Source organism: Pithys albifrons, chromosome 3 (genome assembly GCF_047495875.1).
Source record: "Pithys albifrons albifrons isolate INPA30051 chromosome 3, PitAlb_v1, whole genome shotgun sequence".
Classification (NCBI taxonomy): domain Eukaryota; kingdom Metazoa; phylum Chordata; class Aves; order Passeriformes; family Thamnophilidae; genus Pithys; species Pithys albifrons.
This window is the reverse complement of record NC_092460.1, coordinates 98855594-98876358: the sequence shown is the minus strand read 5'-3', so window position 1 is coordinate 98876358 and position 20765 is coordinate 98855594. Positions and strand designations below refer to the sequence as shown.

Sequence of the window (20765 nt, the reverse complement as noted above, 5' to 3'; positions counted from 1 at the left end):
GGCCCATTAGCAGCCACCCCCCCGCCCCCCCAGGCTGGGCGTGAAGGTGCCAATGACTCCCTGGGCAGCTGCTGCTAATGGTCCATTGTCCTTGAGGAATGAATAGAGGGGGTAGAATACACAGCTTTGATCACCCACACACAGTGTTAACTGGTCCCACCTGCTGAACTAGGACACTACTCTAGAGTGATTTGTAGTTCGAATGGTAGGATTTCTGTTTGATGGGGAGTGGGGAGTTATTTCTTGTTATTTCTAACTTTTGTAAGTGTATTATAATGTAGTTTTCTTTTAATTTTCTCTTTTCTATATAAATATATATAGTTAAAGTTTAAACCTATCTATGTGTTATGTTGAGCTGCCAAAATGCCAACTGCCCAACAGACAGAGAAAGGGCTCCCTCCAAAACCAAGGGAAAAGGAGGGAGAGAAAAAACCCCAAAACCTGAAGTAGCGAGCTTCTTATATTATACAAAAGAAAGACAATTAAAACCAGAATATGATATAATACAAATGTAGGCAAAGACCAAAAGAGACAGAAGCTCCTCCTCTCTCTTTTTATACCTCTTGATGCTTCTTGATGATGTCAGATGATATGAAATACCTCTTTGGTTGCTTAAGTCAGGTAATGCTTGTCTCTTCTAATCTATGGCACATCCTTTGGGCCTGCTAAATTTAGGCCTAGCTGAGGCCTAAAGCCAAACCTACCACAACTGCCCATGGCACATGGGGAATGAGGAAATGGACAGGGAAGTCACCAGACACAGTTACTGCTCCTGACATGTGCTGCTGCAAGTCAGCAAATTTTGGAGAAATTCTTGGGGAACTACAAATAGTAACTGCCATCCCATGGGCAAGGATGAACAAATCTCCTGTGTGTAAAAATAGAAAAGTTCTCTTTTCTATGGAATTCCCTATTTATCAAAAGAGACAGATTTATGACAGGGTATATATTGCAGTGAGACTTCTGAGGGATCAGCCAGCTGTTTCTCCAAGGGGAAGAGGGAAGGAGTGGTTCAGCTGCCTGGTCTGAGACTCTGTTTCAAGGTAAGCTCTTGCTCCTTTCTCACCATTGACACCAATAGTTCAAGTGTTTCCCTCACTTTGGAACAAATAGGTCAGATAAAATGCAGGCTGGAGTTGCTGAGCTCCAACATGTGCCCTCCAAGGAGAAACGCAAGTTTATGCCGGCACTGAATTGTGCAGCTCTTTAATTTTTTGTGTTAAGGGTGGGAAGGACAGAAGAAATTATTTGAGAGAGAAATTCAAGTAAAGTCACCTAAATAAGTTCTATATATCTGACACGAAGTGAGTCAGATATATTTTAAGCTCATGTTGGTGTGAAAGGACATCTGAGGAGCATCTCTGCTTCATTTGGGGCAGAGGGTCATGCTCTGCAGAGCACTGTAAAAAGCCACTGCTTGTGGTTCATGTTCTCATGTCCCTGATTCTGAGCTGAGAGTGAGATAAAGGACCAGATGTCTTGAATCAGAGAAAGGGTGTGAGTCCAATGGAAATGAAGAGCTGAAGGTCTGAGAAAAGAGTAAGAATGGAACAATTGTCAAAGGTGACTGCTGAACCCTTCAACAGTCCTCAGCCCGGAGCCTTCTGCAATGTTAAGAAAGCAGTGTCTTCCAGAAGCTGTGACAGATTTCTGTTTCATAAATCCATTCAGCTGCCTGTCCTGTCTGCGTTATTCAAAATGATAATTAGTTTAAAATCACTCTGTGGAATGTCTAGCATTGGAAATGGAAACATCACTGCTACCCCAAAGCCTGTGCTGCCTCTGAAAGAAGGCAGAGCACCCTGCCTGGCTGCCACCATCACAGAGAGCTCTTCAGGGTTTTCTCCAAAAGGATTGATCTTCCTAACTGCTGAAAGTCATGTCAATGCTGAGACAGAGAAAAGGGGACTTGTTTCTGTTCAAGAAATAGAAATTCCTGCTACAGTGCCCTTTCCTGTACAGGACAGACAATCAGCAAAGCTGTAGATGGGCATTGGCAGGAATGGCATCCCTCCCTGGGAAGAGCTGCCCCTCAGTATTTGCATTGCAGCAGCCACGGTGCTGCTAAGACAGAGGTGTTATCCCTCGTGCTTGCTGCTGCCATCTGCTTGGCCCCTTCCTTTCCTGTATCCAGGTGTCTGCAAGTTCCCAGTCTGGGGTTGGGTGCTGAGATAATGCCAGTTGAGCAGATGGACACACATTTCTGAATGTCAGCTGAGTCTGTGCTGTGGGGAGGTCCTCAGAGCAGAAGGGAGAGAGATGATGTTCAGGAACTGGGACTTCCATGGCCTGGGTTGCTTTGGGCTTTTTTCTCCAGTGCCAGTGCAAAAGCTGAGTTGTGGTCCAACTCAGGTAGGTTGGAAAAGGGGACCTTGTCCCACTGCTGTTCCCCAGTTCAAAGATAACTTTGCTCTGAGCCCTGAATGGACAGAGGGTGAATTTGTGGGCTGAGTTCTTCCCCTGCTACCTCCTGTAAGCACCTTAAACCTATTTTAATTTGTCTCTTATTGCTCTGATGATTTTTTCCATATCCAGCAGGACAGATGTTACCACCTGCTTGGTCTCTCATAGTCCCCTCCTCTGCCAGCTGTTTCCCTCAAGCACAAAAATGATTCCAGACCATGACCAGCTCCCTCCAAGTTCAGTGTCTCACTGCATTTGCCTTCCAGGACAGCAAGAGCCGTTCACTTCTCCCACAATGCTGTGGCTGCTGCTGCTGCTGCAGGTCTGGGCGAGCTGCCTCTGGCTGGGACACAGCGAGGTGGGGACATCCTTTGACAGCTGTCTTGAGTTTTTCTACCAGAACACCCCCCCAAACAGTGCCCTGAAGCCAGAGGACCCAGCCTGGATCTGTCAGGTTTACGACAACCAGTATTGCTTTGCCACCCTGTATGACAAAAGCAGGCGTATTCCCATGTACTCTGCTTACAAATACGAACCTGGAGAATCCCCAAAACCTCAGATATGGATGGTTGAGCCCCAGGTGAGTGTCCTTTCTCATGCCATGTCACCCTTCAGTCATTAAAAGATCATCTGCAGCATTTAGATATTCAGTAAAAACAGCCAAGCAAATTCCAGAGGACAGATAGAGGAAATTTAGGACCTTGGAAAGAACAGAGTAGCAGGATGGAATGTAGTTGTTAATGAGTCACAAAAGAAAGTCGTGTGCTCTGGTCCAGAGGAAGATTAAACACCTTCTGCTAAAGATGAAAAGAAAGGTGTTGTAGTTTTAAAGAAAATTGTCTGCATTTGTTATTCACTGGAACTCAAACAGCTAATATGGTACTGTACCACTGCAGTCTCCACATTTAGAAGGATGAAAGTTTCTCTCTTTCCATGGAATCATAGAATTATAGAGGGGTTTGTGTTGAAAAAGACTTTAATGATCATTACATTTAATTGGCCCCTGCCATGGGCAAGGCCATCTTCCATGAGACCTGGCTGCTCAGAGCCCCAGCCAATGTGGCTTTTTTTCCTCCTGGACCACAGAGCCAGGCCATCTGCAAAATCTTTGATTTTAGTAACTGTCTTCTGAAATCTTCTGTCACTATTTAGTTTCCTCAGTACTGTTTGGGAATTATGAGCTCCTGCAAGAGGCTGATCATTTCTAATGTCTGTCCAGTGAGGCTGCAGAAATTGCTTCCTGGCCCAGATCAACTCTGAGACACATTATTAGGATTGCAGGAGCAGATCCCATTTGCACTGAGGTCTTTTTGATTAATAAAGAAAAGAAGCTTAATTCTTGCAATGAATTGTAGCCCTCCCTGGAAAACCTCACCTCTAGGACTGGTTTCTCAACACATCTCCTTGTGTATGGAGGCAAACACTGATGTTCTAGGAGTGTGGTGCACCTGTAGCAGCCACACACAGAATCATAGAGTGAGAGAAGGGGGTGGGAGAATCTGGGGAGATCCCTGGGTAGATGTGAGTGTGGAGACACAACGAAAGGGAACCAGATGTCTCAGGGAAGGTTTGTCACCAAAGTCACCTTTCAAACCTTGGAGTGGAAAATGCTCAGTCTCATATATCTACCCACACTCCCAGCACAAGCTGCAGACTGGATCACAAAGGTCACAAGGAGAGCAGTCAGATTCTGAATGTCTTTTTCTTTAAGGCTCTAGTGTTCATCCAGGAGGGGCACCTATAGGGGTTCTCTCGGCTTCATACATTCCCATGCACAAAAAATGGCAAAAAATGTGTTCTTGACACTTGGAGACTTCAGCTCCAGGGAAAACTATTGCTCCATTATTCTCTTCCCCCAGTCTAACACTTTTTCTCCTTCTTTACCTGTCAAGCTGATGGGCTCAACTTATCCCAAAGAAATGAATACTGAGTCAACTCTCATAGATGAGTACCATGTCAACATAGAGGAAATCAAAAGGAGCCAGGCTGTCCTCGAAGACTACCAGGGCCTGAAGGGTTTGACCCGTGGCCACTTGAACCCCGTTGGCCACCACCCAACCTACAAAAAAAAGCTGCCTACCAATACCCTCACCAACATAGTGCCCCAGGATGAGAAACTCAACAATGGCGCCTGGACGAAGTACGAGCAAGGAACAATGATTAAGAAGACCAAGGGCTGTAACAGCACCTACGTCATCGTGGGTGCTGTGCCTGGGAACAGCAAGATCCCCAGTGGGAGGGTGAATATCCCCAGCCACATCTGGTCAAGTGCCTGCTGTGAGACTGGTACTGGCATGAGGGCTTGGGCAGTCATTGCCGAGAACAACAAGAACAAGGTTGATCTCCTCACTCTGGGGGAGCTGGAGGCCAAGTTAGCCTCACTGTATGGGTTGAAAGAGGTTTCTCTGTTCCACAGTGACTGTCCTCGGAAATAAGCCTCTGATTCAGGGTGTAAAAGCTCAGGGGGTTTTGCCACTTCTTAGAGAATCACAGAATCACAGAATGGTTTGGGTTGAAAGGGACGAGTTTCAACTCCTCCTCCATGGGCGGAGACATGTCCCCCTAGACCAGGCTGATCCAGACATGTTGTGAAGTCTCCGTTGCTGAGGATGATCAAATCCCAACTGGATGTGATCCTGGACAACCTGCTCCAGGTGAGCCTGACTGACCAGGGTTCTGGACTAGGAGATCTTGAGAGGTCCCTCCAAACCTCAGCAATTCAGTGATTCTGAGATCTGGGGAACAAGGTTTTGTTTGCTTGCTTTTGGAACCTGCATGTTCCAGGATGCTGAGTTATGAGACAGGCAGCTCAGGCATCAGATATACAGAAATCTTTGACAAGGCAAAGATAAATTTCTGTGATACATTGCTTGGATAACTTCATTTTCTGCTCTGCTTCTGAACCCCCTCTGCAGATTTATGCAAAATTGTCAAATGTATGCAAGGTATTCCGTGTATTCAATAAAATCAGTGTAATCAATGCATCAATCAAAAGATCAATGTGTGCCAGATCATTTAGTCCCTGAGTAGTTCAAAATAAAAAATATTTGCTCCGGTGCTGGATTGCAGGGTCACCTTATGTATAAACCACAAGTTGCTTCTTTCTGAAATTTCCACCACAAGTAACATCACAGTACCCAGAGCACTTTTATGGGACAAATATTCTGATTGTAGTTGCTGGAGATAAGCACAACACAGTACAGGGCAAGTATAGGCATGAGGCCAAGAAGTGGACATGGACTGCAGGGGAGGAACAAGACCACCCAAGGCCACCAGAGCCCTCTGACCCATTTCCAGAAAGGTCTGATAGAACAGATTGTGCATGGAAAGTATTTTGCATAGGAAGTCAGAAACCTGTTTCAGGCCTGGAAAACGGATCTACAAAAAATACCCACTGCCATGTGCTTCGATAGGAGGTCAGGGAATACCACACCAATTTCCATGCCAAATGTGTAACTTGCTAAAAGAAAATCTGGTGAGTTTTGAGAACCCTCTGACTTATGTCACCCCAAGCACTTACAAATCTTGAGTGCTCCCTTTCCCATAAAGCTGGTGCAGTGGACACAATGGGAGCTTCAGAAAATGCTTTTTAGAGAATCTCCTGTTGAGTCACAAGGTGCAAAAAAGACCCCCTTGCTTTCTAAACTCCTTCTCAAAGTGGAGCCTGTGTTCATCAGGATCCAATCTTAGCCCCAAACTTTGTCAATTTTTTATGTCTAAAGCATTCCAGAGGTGTAATTAAATATTTATACAAGTTTATCCTGCAGGACCAAGGATGGGAAACTGGATATATTTACCTAAGTAGAAACTATTTATTAGGATAAAGATTAGACAAAAAGATGCTTTTGCTTTTCTAGAGAGAAACAGCCTCTCATTAAACCCACATGGTAGATCATGGGTCAGCTCCTCTTGCAGCTTGCCTGGCTACTGCAGCCCAGCACTTCTCTGACCACATGCCTTGTCTGCCTCAGACAATGTCCTTCACAGGCAGTCAGTCTTCAAAGGCAATGTTATGTTTTAGGGAAGTTACTTCTCCATCAAAGAGCCAGCTGAGGTGAGGTTGGAGCTGGCCCTGTGCAGGTTTCTGCATTTCTCTGATGGGGTCCCGTCTGGTTTTGTTTGAGGGAAAACTTGGTTCCTCACTGAAGATTGTGCCCATTGTTATGGTTGATTTTCTCACCCTACTGCAGTTACACCTGCAAATATCTCCACTCTCTGTGCTCCCACTCCCCTCTCTCATCCTGCTGGAAATTCCCATTTCAGATTTCCCCATTTGCTTCCTATGGACACAGGAACACTTTCAGAGGGAACTTTTTCTCTGCATGTTTACAAGTGAAAAGGATCATTAAATTCTGCATCCAATTCATCATCAGGAAATGGTATCTCCAGCACAAAACCAAGCCACAAAGGAGGCATCATTTCTTTCCTTGAGTTGTCCTCAGCCCTCTGAGGCCACCTCTTTGGGATGAAACAGAAATGTTGCAAGATAAGACCACATCCCAAAGAGAAGAGTCAGTCCAGAGGAGGCCTAAGGTGACTGTTGATTTGCTCTGTTGCATCTATGACCTGGCTCTTGCTGTAGCAGCAGGTCTGACTCAGAGCGAGTCACCTGCACAAAGAGCTTTTGACTTCACTACTCAGGCACCCGAAATTGCATCTAGGCCATGGCTACTTTAGCATGAGCTCATCTTCACACCAGGTGATCTTTGGTGCCAGCAGCTATTTGGGAACTGTGTAAGAGGTAGAGAGCTCCACTCTAACCCCAGCCAACCCAGCCAAGATGTAGGAGAAATCATGTCCGATCCTCAACTCTGTTGTGTTCTGCAAACCCATCAAACATCTGGATGTAAGAACATTAGCCATCCTCCCATCCTGTTCTTGTTATGCTGATGATTTATCTGTTTTTCTCTCAAGAAAACTTCCTCCCACATGGGGAAGGTGCTGAGCACAGCAGGTTAGGAAACTCCCCTCAAATTCCTGCAGGACTGACAACTCAAGCTCATGACAGTGAATGAGGAGAGGCTGTTTGCATCAGAGGTCTGTCCAGAAGGAAACGGCTTTGGAAAGGGGTGGGTTTTGTATTTTGATGTTATGCTTTGGCTGAGTAATATCATTTAGACATTGTATGTCTACAATGTCATTTAGACATTGTATGTCAGCTTTGGCTGAGTAATATCATTTAGACATTGTATGTCTAGAGATGTCAACACAGAGTGTCACTCACCTCATGTACTGAGAGGTGCAAATCAGAGCTTGTCACTCTGGGAATCCTTATGGTCCTCAGAGAGAAATCAGCACTTTTGTAGTGGAATTCCCTTCATCTCTCTGCTGGGAGCTGTGCCCTGGAAGTGTGTGTTCCTCTTGTACTGACTGCACAGGGAGTGCTGAGAACCAGCTCTTAACAGGGTGGATCCTGCTTAGCCCGAACCAGAGTTGATGGAACTTAAGTAATTTAGATGGGGTGAGGTAGGAGGGACTTCTTATAACCGTTTATCTGTGTTAGTCTTTCTCCAAGGACTAGTTTCTTGTAAATACAGTTTAATAAGGACATGACCCTAATCAAGCCAAGATTTGAGTCCTGGTTTCTTTCTTCACACACACATCATGATGCAGCAGTGACCTGCCTACTCCCACTGGTGCTCAACTTCTAGTCCAGGTGCCAATTTTTGAGTAGCAGATTTTGCTGTGTTTAGGTTTAGTTACAGTCTTTAACATTCACATCCTTGTCATGCCCATGGAAAACATTTCCATGTCTGGTGCACTGTTATGGGGTTAATTAAGTGAGACTAAATTTAGGCTTTAAATCTAGGGGTAGGCCTGGAGCTGTCAGCTGATTTGAGCTAAGCTGAGCTAACAGCTGACAATTTCTAGCCAATAATATTGTATTCTATGCCATATTACGACATCATTCTCCAAAAGAGTAAAAGGAGTGGCTTAGGCAGTCGCTTCTTAGCCTTCCTCTTCGGAGGAAACACGATGTTGTCCCAGGGGGGATGGGGAGGACCAGGCCCACCACTGGCTTGCCAGTTATCTCGGGAAAGTAAAATGTGTTGTTCTGGTTCTCTCCATTTTGCTTGGGTTTGTCTCCCTGGGGACTAAGTCCTTTAAAGTAATTTGTAGTTAAGATAGTAGAATTTGTGTGTTCATTAGGAAGTGGGGAATTGTTTCTTGTTGTTTCTAACTTGTGCGAACCTGTATTATACTTTTCTTCTAATGTTCTTTTTCTTTCTGTAAAAATACATGTGGTGTTAGCATAAAGGTAGTTTGGAGGTTTCTTTCCCTCCTTCTTCTTTTCTTCGGTGGGCGGAAAAAGGCTTTTCTCTCCAAACTTGGGGGAGTTGGCAGTTTGCTGCTCAAACCAAGACATGCACTCAAAGTGCAAACAGTTTTACACTGAGCTCCCACTGTACATACTCAGCCTAAGAGGTTGGCTCATGTCTTTGTCCAGTGTAAGAAAAACCATCACTCTGCAGTTGGGCAGTGCAGGCTGTTTGTTCCTGCACTGTCGAGCACAGATCCTAACTTAAGAAGTTTTCCAATGAACTCCTAAGATCAACCTCAGTGGCATTTTATCACCTTCCTAGAAGCTTTTATCACAAATGTGTTCAGGTAATCCAGGGGGTGAGCATTGCATAAGATTTATGAATGGAGAATCTGTTTACTCAGGGGATCTGTTTACTCAGTCTTCTGGATTATTCATGAGTGCCAAGAAATTCCCAAAACCACAAAATGACATAACTTCTCATTAGAAAGATGGTGAAAAGCTTAGTGGGGAAGCTCTGTGAGGAGTGGCTGTGGTCACTTGGCTTCTTCAGCTGGGAAAAGAGGAGGCTGAGAGGAAACCTCAACTTCATCGTGGTCTGCAGCTTCCCCACGAGGGGCAGCAGAGGGGCAACCACTGATCTCTTCTCTCTTGTGACCAGTGACAAGACCCCAGGCAATGGCCTGAAACTGGGAAGTTTAGGTTGCATAGTAGGAAAAGTTTCTTCCCCTAGAATGTGACTGATCACTTGAAGATGTTCCCCAGGAAAGTGGTCACAGCACCAAGCCTGTGTGAGTTTCATGGAATATTTAGACAAAGCTATCACGCACATGGTGGGATTGTTGTTTTAATAGGTAGGGCTAAGAGCTGGACTCAATAATCCTTGTGGGTCCCTTCCAACTCAGGATATTTTATGATTCTAATTACACATAGCAGGAATAAGGACTCTCCTGTCAATTTCAGCTTCTACAATGGTTTTCTTTTAAATCACAACTTCAGTCTCTTAACACGAGGTCATGTCTGTCTATCAGCAGGATTTGCCACCTGCCAGGATGCACCATTATCATCTCTCTCCTGGCTGGTGGCAGCGAGCACTGAATGAATACAGTCAACACATTTGGAGGAGAAGGGAAGATCAGTGTTGGCCACTGACTGCAGAGAGCTGGCCCTTCCTGCCATGCCACATGCACGGGCTCCAGAGGATGCCAAATCCAGCAGAGATGACCCAAAGCACAGCCCCTGATCACAAGGTCTCCTCTTCCTCATGAGCAACAAGGCTCTCCCACTGGAATCTGCTCTGACATATCTCTGCTTGCAATCAACACCCTCATTTCCATATGGAGTGAGCCAACAGATTAACTGGGAATCATCAAAACGTGATTGCTAATTACCCTCAGCACAATTAATGTCCAGTAGCAAAGCCTGTATTTATTCAAGTGTGGCTTTCCCAGTGGAGTGACTTGCAGAGGAAGCTGGTAGGTGCACAGACCTTTGGATGTGATCCGTCTCTTCTTGTGGAGAGAGACAAGCTGCTGGGATCTCCTCTAGGAGTAAGAACTTCTGGAAGTGTGTGCTCCTCTTGCCGATCTGAGGTATGTGGTGTATTTCTTCTGACTTTGGTCTGGAGAAAGACTTAAATTTACAACTCCCAGGATCAGAGAATATGATAGAAATTCACTGCATAGTGGAAAGAAAAGGAAATTCCACAAATTCAGGCTCCAGAGTTGTTTTGATATCTTGGGGCTTCCATTTTACCTTGGGAACAACTGCAGGGTTTGAGGCACTTTCCGGCCAAACCTACAAGCTTTTGAGTTTCGTTGCAGCAGTGGACTGGAGCAGTTCATCAGCTTGCTGCTGCTGCTGCTTTTCTCCAGAAAAGGTTTGCACCTTGGTGCAGATGCACAACTGCTGCCTGTAAAGGTGAGGAAGGCTGGGAGGAGGGAGAAAGGGCTGTGCTCCAAACTTGCAGGGAAAGTACATTTCCTTCCCCAATTGCCTTGGCAGGTGTTGCAGATGGGGTGTTGTAATCTCTCTCATAAAGAGAGAAGTAGTAATAGGTCTGCTGATAAACAACATCAGTGATCTAAGAGTTTGATAGTGCACATGGCAGTGGTTTAACAGGGTTCCATGGTAAGGTACACTTGAGTATGGACTGCACAGAGGGCAGGGTCAGAAAGATGTGTCAGGGAGACCCTCCTGTTGAGTTATACCATTCAGAATGGACCCCTTTGCATTTTAAACTCCTTCTCAGATGGGAGAAGGATCCCAGGTAGATGTTATAGGATCCCAGGTTCATCTCAGACTTGGTCAATGATTTATGTCTAGAGGATAAGATGTGCACCAATTCTTTATATCACTTAACTTAGATTTCAAAGTGTCAGTGTGCATATTGCCAAACCTCTTACTGAGAATCTGACACAATAAGGAATCTCTCAGACTTGAGGAGTAACTTTGAGAGGTGTATCTACTCATGGGGAGATTTGTTGTGGCTGACAGTGGGATTTTAGACAAAGCTTGTTAGAGAAGCCCTCCTGCTGAGTTATGACATGCAGAAAGGATCCTCTTTCTTTCTAAAGTCCTTCTCCAAGAGGACCACAGCCATGGTAGGATCCAATTTTAGTCCCAGACTTTGTTTGTCAACAGTTTTCAATACTACTTTGTCCAACAGGGTTAAAGATCCATGTATATTTATATAAAATGAATTATGTACTATGACAAATGATTAGACAAAGGATCATAATCAGAACTATTTACAAAATATAAAAGCTAAAACTACCAGTAGTGTATAGGATATGTATTGTAATTTTGGAATAGGATAGTATAGTGCACCATATCAAAGCAATTATATTACAGTAACTATATTGTAGTAATTATATTACATCAATTCCATTAAAACTAGCAAAAAGAAACAATCATTAATTAAAGATTGATGTAACTCACCATACCAATGCTTACAGGCAGATCTCTTTCTTTTAACCTCATGGTATTTCCTCAAAGGGTTGTCCCCACTTCAAGAGGGAATCACTACTCTAAGAGTATGCTAGAAGAGTCTGGTCAGACTTTTATCCTATGAAAGTGGACTGGGCTTTTACAGTATAAAGTGATTGACTGCCAGTCATGTATCCCCAGGTCAGCTTACCAGTTTATCTGCCAAATCTTTGCCTCACTATGAGGATGTTAATTTGGGCATGATGTGTCAGACTGGTTTTAGCACAGTCCAGCACTAAAACCAGCACATTATGCCCCCTCTCAGCCCACCACTGAAAGCTTGCAGAACAGGGCATTGGTTGAGTTGTTTGACCACAATCCAAAGGCCACGGTATCTTGCTGCAAGACCCTGGCACGCAGCCAGAAGCAGGGCCTGGACTGTCCATTATTTTTGGAGTCAGATAATTAACTCACAGGCTTCTACTTGCAGACTCACTACAGGTTTTAGTTTCTTCCAAACATGTCTTGAGTTGGACTTTGAGTGTGGTTAGGTGGGCATGACACTCAAATCAGCCCTTGGTTATTGTGTTTTCTGCCTTTCCTGAATCTACACTGACTCAAATGTATCCATCATGGCCAAGCTGCCACTGGTGGTTATCACTTGAGTATAAAGTTATGGGAAGTAAAGGGCGGCTTTGGGGAGAACTCACCATCACAGGAGGCTGTGCTGGAGGCTGGAGTTGACTGTTTCGGGTCCAGCGGCAAAGCCATGGCGCTGCTAAGTTGGGTGAGGGAGTCTTGTGAGGAAGAAGCAAAGAGGAGGGATTGAAGAAAGAGGTCTCATGAGCCCTAGAAAGTGGAAGAGCCAGATCTGGGCTCTGACCTTCCCTTTGGTGCTGACCCTTTCTGCCCCACACCATGTAAGGAGGCACTGCTGGGACGATGCAGTGATCTCTGTTACCTCTGTTACCTGACCTGAAAGTGCATGGTCCCTCCTTTTTCTCTCACTACACCTCCCTCACCCATGAGCCCCCAGCCCTCACCTCACAGTCAGGGTTTCCCCATCAGTTCAGCACTTGCCTTTTTCAATGCAGCACCATAACATCGGAGAGAGGCCAGCCCTCCCTACCCTGAGCCACGGGGATGAGCTTCTGGAACTTTGAGCAAACAGACTTTTTTCTGTGGGGAAAGGCTCCTGTCTGACAAAACCTGGACTGCATCTGCAGCCACTTTAGTCTACAAAAGGTGTTCAGATGTAGAAATTCCCTACTGATTTCCATAGCACAGTGCAAAGAATTGAGCTTCCTCCTGGGTCTATGGGAAGGAGTTCCTCCAAAAACTGCAGAAGTAACCCCAGTGATGGTGTGGCTTGGCCTGCAATACTTTTCCAGATACCTCCCAAAAACAGTGTCAGCAAGAGAGGGGGTGGATTTATTGCACGAAGCTTTTAAGTATCTAAGAGTCAGACATCTGTAACTGAGCTATCAGCTTTCACTGTCTTTATACATGGACTCATCTCTGGAGTCAGGTTTTTCCCTCCATTGATTATGAAGGGCAGGTTTGGAAACATTCTCCCCTCTGATTTGAAATACCTTTTTCCCAGTACTGCAGTCACAAGAGGGTTTTCCATCTCCCTACATTTGCTCAGCTTTCTCCCAGCTTGCCCTGCCTTAAACATGAGGTTGGACTGCTGCCTTTAGCCTCTGGCAGAAAGAAAACTGAGGTGGAAATCAGGAGAGCATCCACATGGAGGAGCCAGATCTGGACTTTGGTATAATTTCCCTTGAAAGGAGCTGCTAGTTTGGCTTCTTTTCAAGCCTAATGTGGAAAATGTATCAGAAGTTCTTCATCTGTGCATCTTGCAGCTCTCAGCTGGGAGAAAACAGGAGGACTCAATAGGACTCTTTACAGGTTGAAGAAGTGGAGGTTTGTCTTACAGAACAGACCACATGGGGGCTGGATCAGTGAGCAGCAGAGCTCATTGAACATCACTCACAGCACTTTTCCATCCAGGAAAGGTACAACTCTGGACAACACATAGGCACTGCCTGCACTGACATGACAGACAGAATAGTGCCTGTTATTAAGCCTCAGAGAACAAATTTTATAAAACATCAGTGAAATGCAAATCCATGAGCTTGTAGATCACTGGAGTAGGATGAGAGGTTCATGGCTTCTTTTGGTTATTTCAGTTTATAAGAACCAACATGTTGCAGTATTCCTGGATTTTAGGAAGTGGAGGGAAGTTTAATTGTAAATGAATGAGCAGTGGGAATAGTCTCCTCCTCTGCCAACTGTGTTCCACAGACACAAAAATTACTCCAGATCTTGACCAGCTCTCTCTAAGTTCACTGTCCCTCTGCATTTCCCTTTCAGGGGAGCAAGAGCTCTTTACCTGAAATGCTCCCACGATGCTGTGGCTGCTGCTGCTGCAGCAGGTCTGGGCGAGATGTCTCTGGCTGGGACACAGTGAGGTAGTGACATCCTTTGAAAGATGTCTTCAGTTTTTTTGCCCCCAAATAGAGCCCTGAGTAAGTGTTCCTACAAACATTTTGCCATCAGGCAAGGGAAAAAATGGTAGCCTGAGCATATTCTGAGAGGCTGTACAAAAGCAGAGTGTGAACATTTGGTTCAGAGATGTACTCAGAGACAGTCTGGTCAGTGAATGACACCAAAGATGTTCTACTGGGGACAGAAATGCATGTAGGTGTAGCAGCAGCAGCAACCACAGACCATGGAGAATGAGAATATGGAGAGGGAAGTCACCAGACTCAGTAAACTGTTCCTGATAAATGATGCTGCAAATCAGCAAACCTGGAAGAAATCCTGAGGAAACTACAAATAGTAATTCTCTCCACAGCCTGGGACAGGAATGAACAAATTTGACCTGAATAACAACTGAATACTTTTTTTTTATGTGAAAATCTCTGTTTATCAGAAGGGGCAGATTTCCAACTGGGTCTATATTGCAGTGGGACTCCTGAGGGATCAGCCACCTGTTTATCCAAGGAGAAGAGGGAAGGAGCAGTTCAGCTGCCTGTTCTGAGACTCTAATTCAAGGAAAGCACTTCCTCCTTTCTCACCATTGACTCCAATAGTTCAAGTGTTTCCTTTGCTTGGAAATAAATAGGTCAAAGTGCAGACTGGAGTTGCTGAGCTCCAACACGTGTCCTCTGAGGAGAAATGTGAGTTTATATCTGCACTGAATTGCGCAGCTCTTTGACATTTTCTGTTAAAGAGCGAGGAGTGGTTTGAGAAAGAAAATCAAGTCAAGTCACCTGGAAAATTCACATCAAACTCATGAATAAGAAGTGGAGGGACAGGGATGAGAGGTGTGGGGCAGAGCTTATTGAGAGTCAAAATTCCACCCATGCTCTTGAAGAAAACCTCTTGAAAATCACACAAGCTGGCTACACTCCAGGACAAACTCACTCTCACCCCTGTTTGGGAAATCTTACAACACTTCCTTGCTGAGGATCCTGTATAAACATCTAGACTCAGACTGCAGCAGAGGCATTCCAAAGTCCTCTGCCACTCTGGGACTGTGTGCAGAGTCCTGAGCTGTTTTTTCCCATGGTATGTTGGTTGATACTAATTTAGTTAGATATACATTAAGCTCATGGAGTTGGTTTTGCAAAAAGAACATTTCAGGGGCATCTCTGCTTTATTTGGGGAAGAGATGGTCATGCTCAGCAAAGCACTGTAAAAAGCCACTGCTCGTGGTTCATGTTCTCAGTTTCCTACTCACTGGCCCCCACGTTTCTGATCCTGAGCCGATATAGAGATAAAGGTCCAGATGTCTTAGATCAGAGCAATGGTGTGTGTAACTTTGCATCCTGAATCCAATGGAAATGAAGAGATGAAGGTCTGGGAAAAGAGTAAGAATAGAACAAACACCAAAGGTGACTGGCCAGGCCTTCAGGAGTCCTCAGCCCAGAGCCTTCTGCAGTGTAAGGTGGGCTGAGTCTTTCAGAGGCTGTGGCAGATTTCTGTCCCATGAATCCTTCCAGCTGCCTGTCCTGTCTGCATTATTCAAAATGATAATTAGTTTAAAATCACTCTGTGGAATGTCTAGCATTGGAAATGGAAACATCACTGCTACCCCAAAGCCTGTGCTGCCTCTGAAAGAAGGCAGAGCGCCCTGCCTGTCTGCCACCATCACAGGGAGCTGTTCAGGGTTTTCTTCAAAAGAATGATCTTCCTAACTGCTGAAAGTCATGTCAGTGTGGGGCAGAAAAAAATGGGACATGTTTCTGTTCAAGAAATAGAAATTCCTGCAACAGTGCCCTTTCCTGTACAGGACAGACAATCAGCAAAGCTATAGCTGGGCATTGGCCCCTTCCTGTCCTATATCCAGGTGTCTGCATGTTCCCGGTCTGGGGTTGGGAACTGTGACAATGTCAGCTTAAGCACATGGAGACACCTTTCTGAATGTCAGCTGAGTCTGTGCTGTGGGGAGGTCCTCAGAGCAGAAGGGAGAGAGATGATGTTCAGGAACTGGGACTTCCATGGCCTGGGTTGCTTTGGGCTTTTTTCTCCAATGCCAGTTCAAGAGCTGGGCTCTTGTCCATCTCAGGTAGGTTGGAAAAGGGGACCTTGTCCCACTGCTGTTCCCCAGTTCAAAGATAACTTTGCTCTGAGTCCTGATTGGACAGAGGGTGAGTTTGGATCCCTCCTCAGATGGTCTGAGTTCTTCCACTGCTACCTCCTGTAAGCACCTTGTTTTAGATTTCTTTCTTATTGCCCTGGTGAGTTTTTCACATCCAACAGGACAGATGTAACCCCCTGCTTCGTCTCTCATAGTCCCCTCCTCTGCCAGCTGCTCCCCACAAGTATAAAAATGATTCCAGACCATGACCAGCTCTCTCCAAGTTCATTGTCCCTCTTAATTTGCCTTCCAGGACAAGAGCCTTTCACCTGAACTCCTCCCACAATGCTGTGGCTGCTGCTGCTGCAGGTCTGGGCGAGCTGCCTCTGGCTGGGACACAGCGAGGTGGGGACATCCTTTCACAATTGTCGTAAGTTTTTCTACCAGAACAACACCCCAAACAGTGCCCTGAATCCAAAGAACCCAGCCTGGATCTGCCAGCGCTACAACAACGGTTATCATTATGCCACCTTGTATGACAGAGACCGGCGTATTCCCATCTACTCTGCTTACACCTACCAAGGTGAACGTGGCAGCAGACCAACAAAAACATGGATGCTTGAGCCCCAGGTGAGTGTCCTCTCCTACAGCATTAAAAGATGAACTGCAGCATTTAACTAAATGCTTCTTTTTCCTCACACCCCACTACACACACTTGCAAATGGAGCCCCTGGATGGAATTCATCTCATCTTAGTTCAAACATCTGCACCACATGATTCCTCTGATGTGTCTGAGACATCAGCAGGATGATGAGATGAGTCACATCCCAAAGGTGCCCAGTTTTCTGCCTTGACATGAGTGCAACATCAAGTCAAATTACAGTGCATTACATTACAAAGTCAACTGACCCCCCTCACTGTGTCCTGCTGTGGTGGGAGACCAAGGGTTCTGGAAAAGTCATCCAACAGCAGCTAAATATGAGGGACCAACAGTCCTGCTGGCCTCTGTTTTGCACTTTACCCTGAACTGGTTTGTATTCCTGACAGAGCTTAGCTGCTTCCACTTCAGACCTCATTTGTCTTTGTAAGTATCATGAGAGAAGTGAGGAGAAACTCAGAACTGGTTGAGATGACCCAGGGAAAAAGCCTCTGCACAGGCACTCAGTGCTGAGAGGGTTTTGTTAACACTGAGGACTGTATTGAATGATACTCAGGCAGTGAAAAGTGAGAAGCATCCGTGTCAGTCCAGTCAGAAGGGTGGGATCTCCACCCATGGGCAGTTGCCCCCATAGCACCGTTGCCTCAGGCTTGGTGCAGAAGGATCCACCACAAATACAAATCTCCACAAACTGCAGAGCTCTCCCAAATGTCCTTCAGACCTTCAGTAAAAAAGACCAAGGAAATTACAGAAGAGAAAAAGAAAAAAAATTCAGGTCATTGCTAAAGGACAGAGTAGCAGGATGGAATTTAGATGCTAATGAATCACAGAAGAAAGCCACATGCCCTCTACCAGAGGAAGAATAAGTACGTTTCTCTAAAGATGATAAAAAAGGTGTTGGAGTTATAAAAAACCCACACACTTGCACTTTTTACTCACTGGAGCTCAAGCAATTAATATGGTACTGCACAACTGCAGCCTCCATATATAGGGGGATAAAAGATTCTCTCTTTTTGTAGAATCTCAGAGGGGTTTGTGTTGGGAGGAACATCAAAGATCCTCTCATTCCAACCCCCACCACCTGACATGGTCAGGGCCACTTTAGAGTAGTCTGGGTTGTTCAGACTGCCATCGAGCCTGGCCTTTTTTCTCCTTGACCACAGAGCCAGGCCACCTGCAAAATCTTTGATTTTGGTAACTTTCTTCTGAGATCTTTTGTCAGTATTTAGGTTCCTCAAAACTGTTTGGGGTTTATGAGCTCCTTGAAGAGGCTGATCATTTCTACCTTCTTTCCAGTCAGGCTGCAGAAGATGGTCCCTGCCTAGATCAGCTCTGAGACACATTATTAGGACTGCAGAGACAGATCCTGCTTGCATTGAGGTCTTTTTGATTCAGGTTTTTGAGAAAAAAACTTCATCCTTGAAATGAGCTGTAGTCCCCACTGGAAGACCTCACCTCACTGGTGTCCCAACATTTCCATGTGTATGTTTTTACTGGAGGCAAACACTGGTGTTCCAGGAGTGTGGTACACCTGTAGCAGCTACACATGGAATCACAGAATGAGAGTGGGAGTGGGAGGATCTGAGGAGGGCCCTGGGTAGATGTGAGGTCTGGAGACAGAAGGAGTAAAGGAAATCAGATGCATCAGAGAAGGTTTCTCACTAAAGACCATTCTCCTTTCAAACCTAGGAGTGCACATGTTCATTGTGGCATGCATCCACTCACACTCCCAGCACAGGCTGCATAACAAACATCACAAGTCAAAAGGAGAGCAGTCACAGTCTGAGCTTCTTCTGTTTTAAAAGCTGTTATGTTCATCCAGCGGGGCAGCTGTAGGATTTTTCTCAGCTTTACACATTTTCATACACTGAGATAACAAAAAATGAGATCTTAACACTCAGAGACTTCTCTTTCATGGAGCCCTGTTCCATTACTGCAACCCCCAAAACTAACACGTTTTCCTCTTCTTTACCTGTCAAGCTGATCGACCCAACTTGTCCCAGTGATATGCAAACAGTGAGTACTATTCCCAAAGATTGCATCAGACAGCCAATCAGCCAAAGCCAGGCTGTCAACCAAGACTACGATAACCAGACGTGTTTCAATCGTGGCCATTTGAACCCCTCTGGGCAACACAAGAACAACTCGTTGGCACAAATAGCTACCTTCACCCTCACCAACGCAGTGCCCCAGAACAGCACACTCAACAGAGGTGCCTGGAGAAGCTATGAGCAGAACACGATGCCTCAGAGAAGCAAGAACTGTACGAAAACCTATGTCATCGTGGGTGCTGTGCCTGGGAACACTGCTATTGCCAATGGAAGGGTGAATGTACCCAGCCATATCTGGGCGAGTGCCTGCTGCAAGATGAACAACAACACTATGAGTGCTTGGGCAGTCATTGCCCAGAACAAAGAGAACAAGGTCCAGAACCTCACTCTAGAGGAGCTGGAGACCAAGTTGTCTAGGCTGTATAACAGGGGAAAGGTTTCTCTGTTCCACAAGAACTGTCCCCGTAAATAAGCCTCACATCCTGTGTGCTACGGGCTCTGGGGCCTTTCCCACGTGTTGCAGAATCACAGAATGGTTGGGGTTGGATGGGACCTTGAAGATCTCTTAGTTCCAAAGGCCCCTGGAATATAGCACAGACACCTTCCACTAGAACAGGTTGCTCAGAGACACGTCCAACTTGAGCACTTCCAGGGGTGGAGCAGACAGAGCTACTGTGGCCAGCCTGTAGCAGTGTTTTTCCATCCACATAGGGGAAGAATTTCTTCCTATTATGCCCCTTGTCAGTTTAAATCAATACCTCTTCTTCTGTCACTCCTTGCCCTAGTCCTAAGTCCCTCTCCAGCTGTCTTGGAGACATTTTAGGTACTGGAAGGAGATATAAGTTCTCCTCAGGGCCTTCTCCAGCTGAACAGACCCACCACTCTCAGCCTGCGTCTACAGCAGAGATGCTCCAGCTCTCAGAGTATCTTCATGGTCTCCTCTTGGCTCCACCTGAAGAGGTTTGTGTTTTTCCCATGTTGTGAGCTGGAGAAAACACTGCAGGTGGGGTCTCATGAGAGCAGAATAGAGGGGGCCAAATGTCCTGTGCAGTGTCTGTCCTGCTTCCTTTTCTGATGTGTTTACAGATGTGTCCCTCAGAGTAACTCCTCCTCCTCTGATAAAAGGGAGAAAGAGGTTGGCAGAGCCTCAAGCTGGTTTTCTTTGCTGCCCATCCTGGCAGAGAGCTCTTAGGGATGAGTCCTTGTCCTGACACTCTGGAGGGGGCAGCTGGATAAGAGCCCATGGACAAGGAAATCAGAGCTTCTTCCTGAGGCCAGAAGGGCTTTGGCTGTTTTCCCTTTTCTCTATGCCCAGATACAGACCTTAGTTCCCTCCTCTCCTCATCAGCTGTCCCTGGCAGTGTGCTGCTGACCTGTCCCTCACGTCCTTAGAAAGGCTGTGGCACATGGGAGGCTCAGGTTTCCCACAGATGTTGTGGAGTCTCCTTTGTTGGAGATGATCAAATCCCAACTGGACATGAACCTGGACAACCTGCTCTAGCTGAGCCTGCTTGACCAGGGTTCTGGACTAGGACATCTTGAGAGGTCCTTCCAAATCTCAACAATTCAGTGATTCTGTGATCCTGGGAACAAGGTTTTTTTGCTTGCTTTTGAAATCTGTGTCTTGAGAGCAGGAGCTGAGATACGAGACAGGCAGCTCAGGCATCTTTGATCAGTCAAAGATAAATTTCTGTGATACACTGCTTAGATAACTTCATTCTATGCTTTGCTTCTGAACCTTCTCTGCAGATTTATTGAAAAAGTCTTGTATGAAATGTGTGCAATTCTTCACTGTATTCAATGTACTCAATGTGCTAATGAAATATCACCGTGTGCCAGATCTTGTAGTTCCTGAGTAGTTCACAATAAAAATTA

General features: G+C 45.6%; 2 protein-coding genes across 2 annotated transcripts; both read left to right on the top strand.

Annotated features, from left to right (window-relative positions):
• The first annotated feature begins 956 nt into the window (after positions 1-956).
• LOC139669613 (endonuclease domain-containing 1 protein-like) lies at positions 957-5391 on the top strand. The gene is made up of 3 exons (XM_071550115.1): positions 957-1043; positions 2670-2983; positions 4296-5391. The coding sequence occupies exons 2-3, from the start codon at positions 2699-2701 to the stop codon at positions 4836-4838; spliced, it is 828 nt and encodes a 275-aa protein (XP_071406216.1). The 5' UTR covers positions 957-1043; positions 2670-2698; the 3' UTR covers positions 4839-5391.
• A 4751-nt stretch (positions 5392-10142) lies between these two features.
• LOC139669612 (endonuclease domain-containing 1 protein-like) lies at positions 10143-20765 on the top strand. Its single transcript, XM_071550114.1, has 3 exons — positions 10143-10257; positions 16495-16811; positions 18820-20765. Exons 2-3 carry the CDS (start codon positions 16527-16529, stop codon positions 19360-19362), a joined length of 828 nt encoding a protein of 275 aa, XP_071406215.1. The 5' UTR covers positions 10143-10257; positions 16495-16526; the 3' UTR covers positions 19363-20765.

Excerpts from the sequence above, each read along its gene's own strand:
- LOC139669612 (XM_071550114.1), top strand. The coding sequence starts at position 16,527 with ATGCTGTGGCTGCTGCTGCTGCAGGTCTGGGCGAGCTGCCTCTGGCTG. Across the intron at positions 16,812-18,819 it reads CATGGATGCTTGAGCCCCAG|CTGATCGACCCAACTTGTCC; the intron begins GTGAGTGTCCTC and ends TTACCTGTCAAG.
- LOC139669613 (XM_071550115.1), top strand. The coding sequence starts at position 2,699 with ATGCTGTGGCTGCTGCTGCTGCTGCAGGTCTGGGCGAGCTGCCTCTGG. Across the intron at positions 2,984-4,295 it reads TATGGATGGTTGAGCCCCAG|CTGATGGGCTCAACTTATCC; the intron begins GTGAGTGTCCTT and ends TTACCTGTCAAG.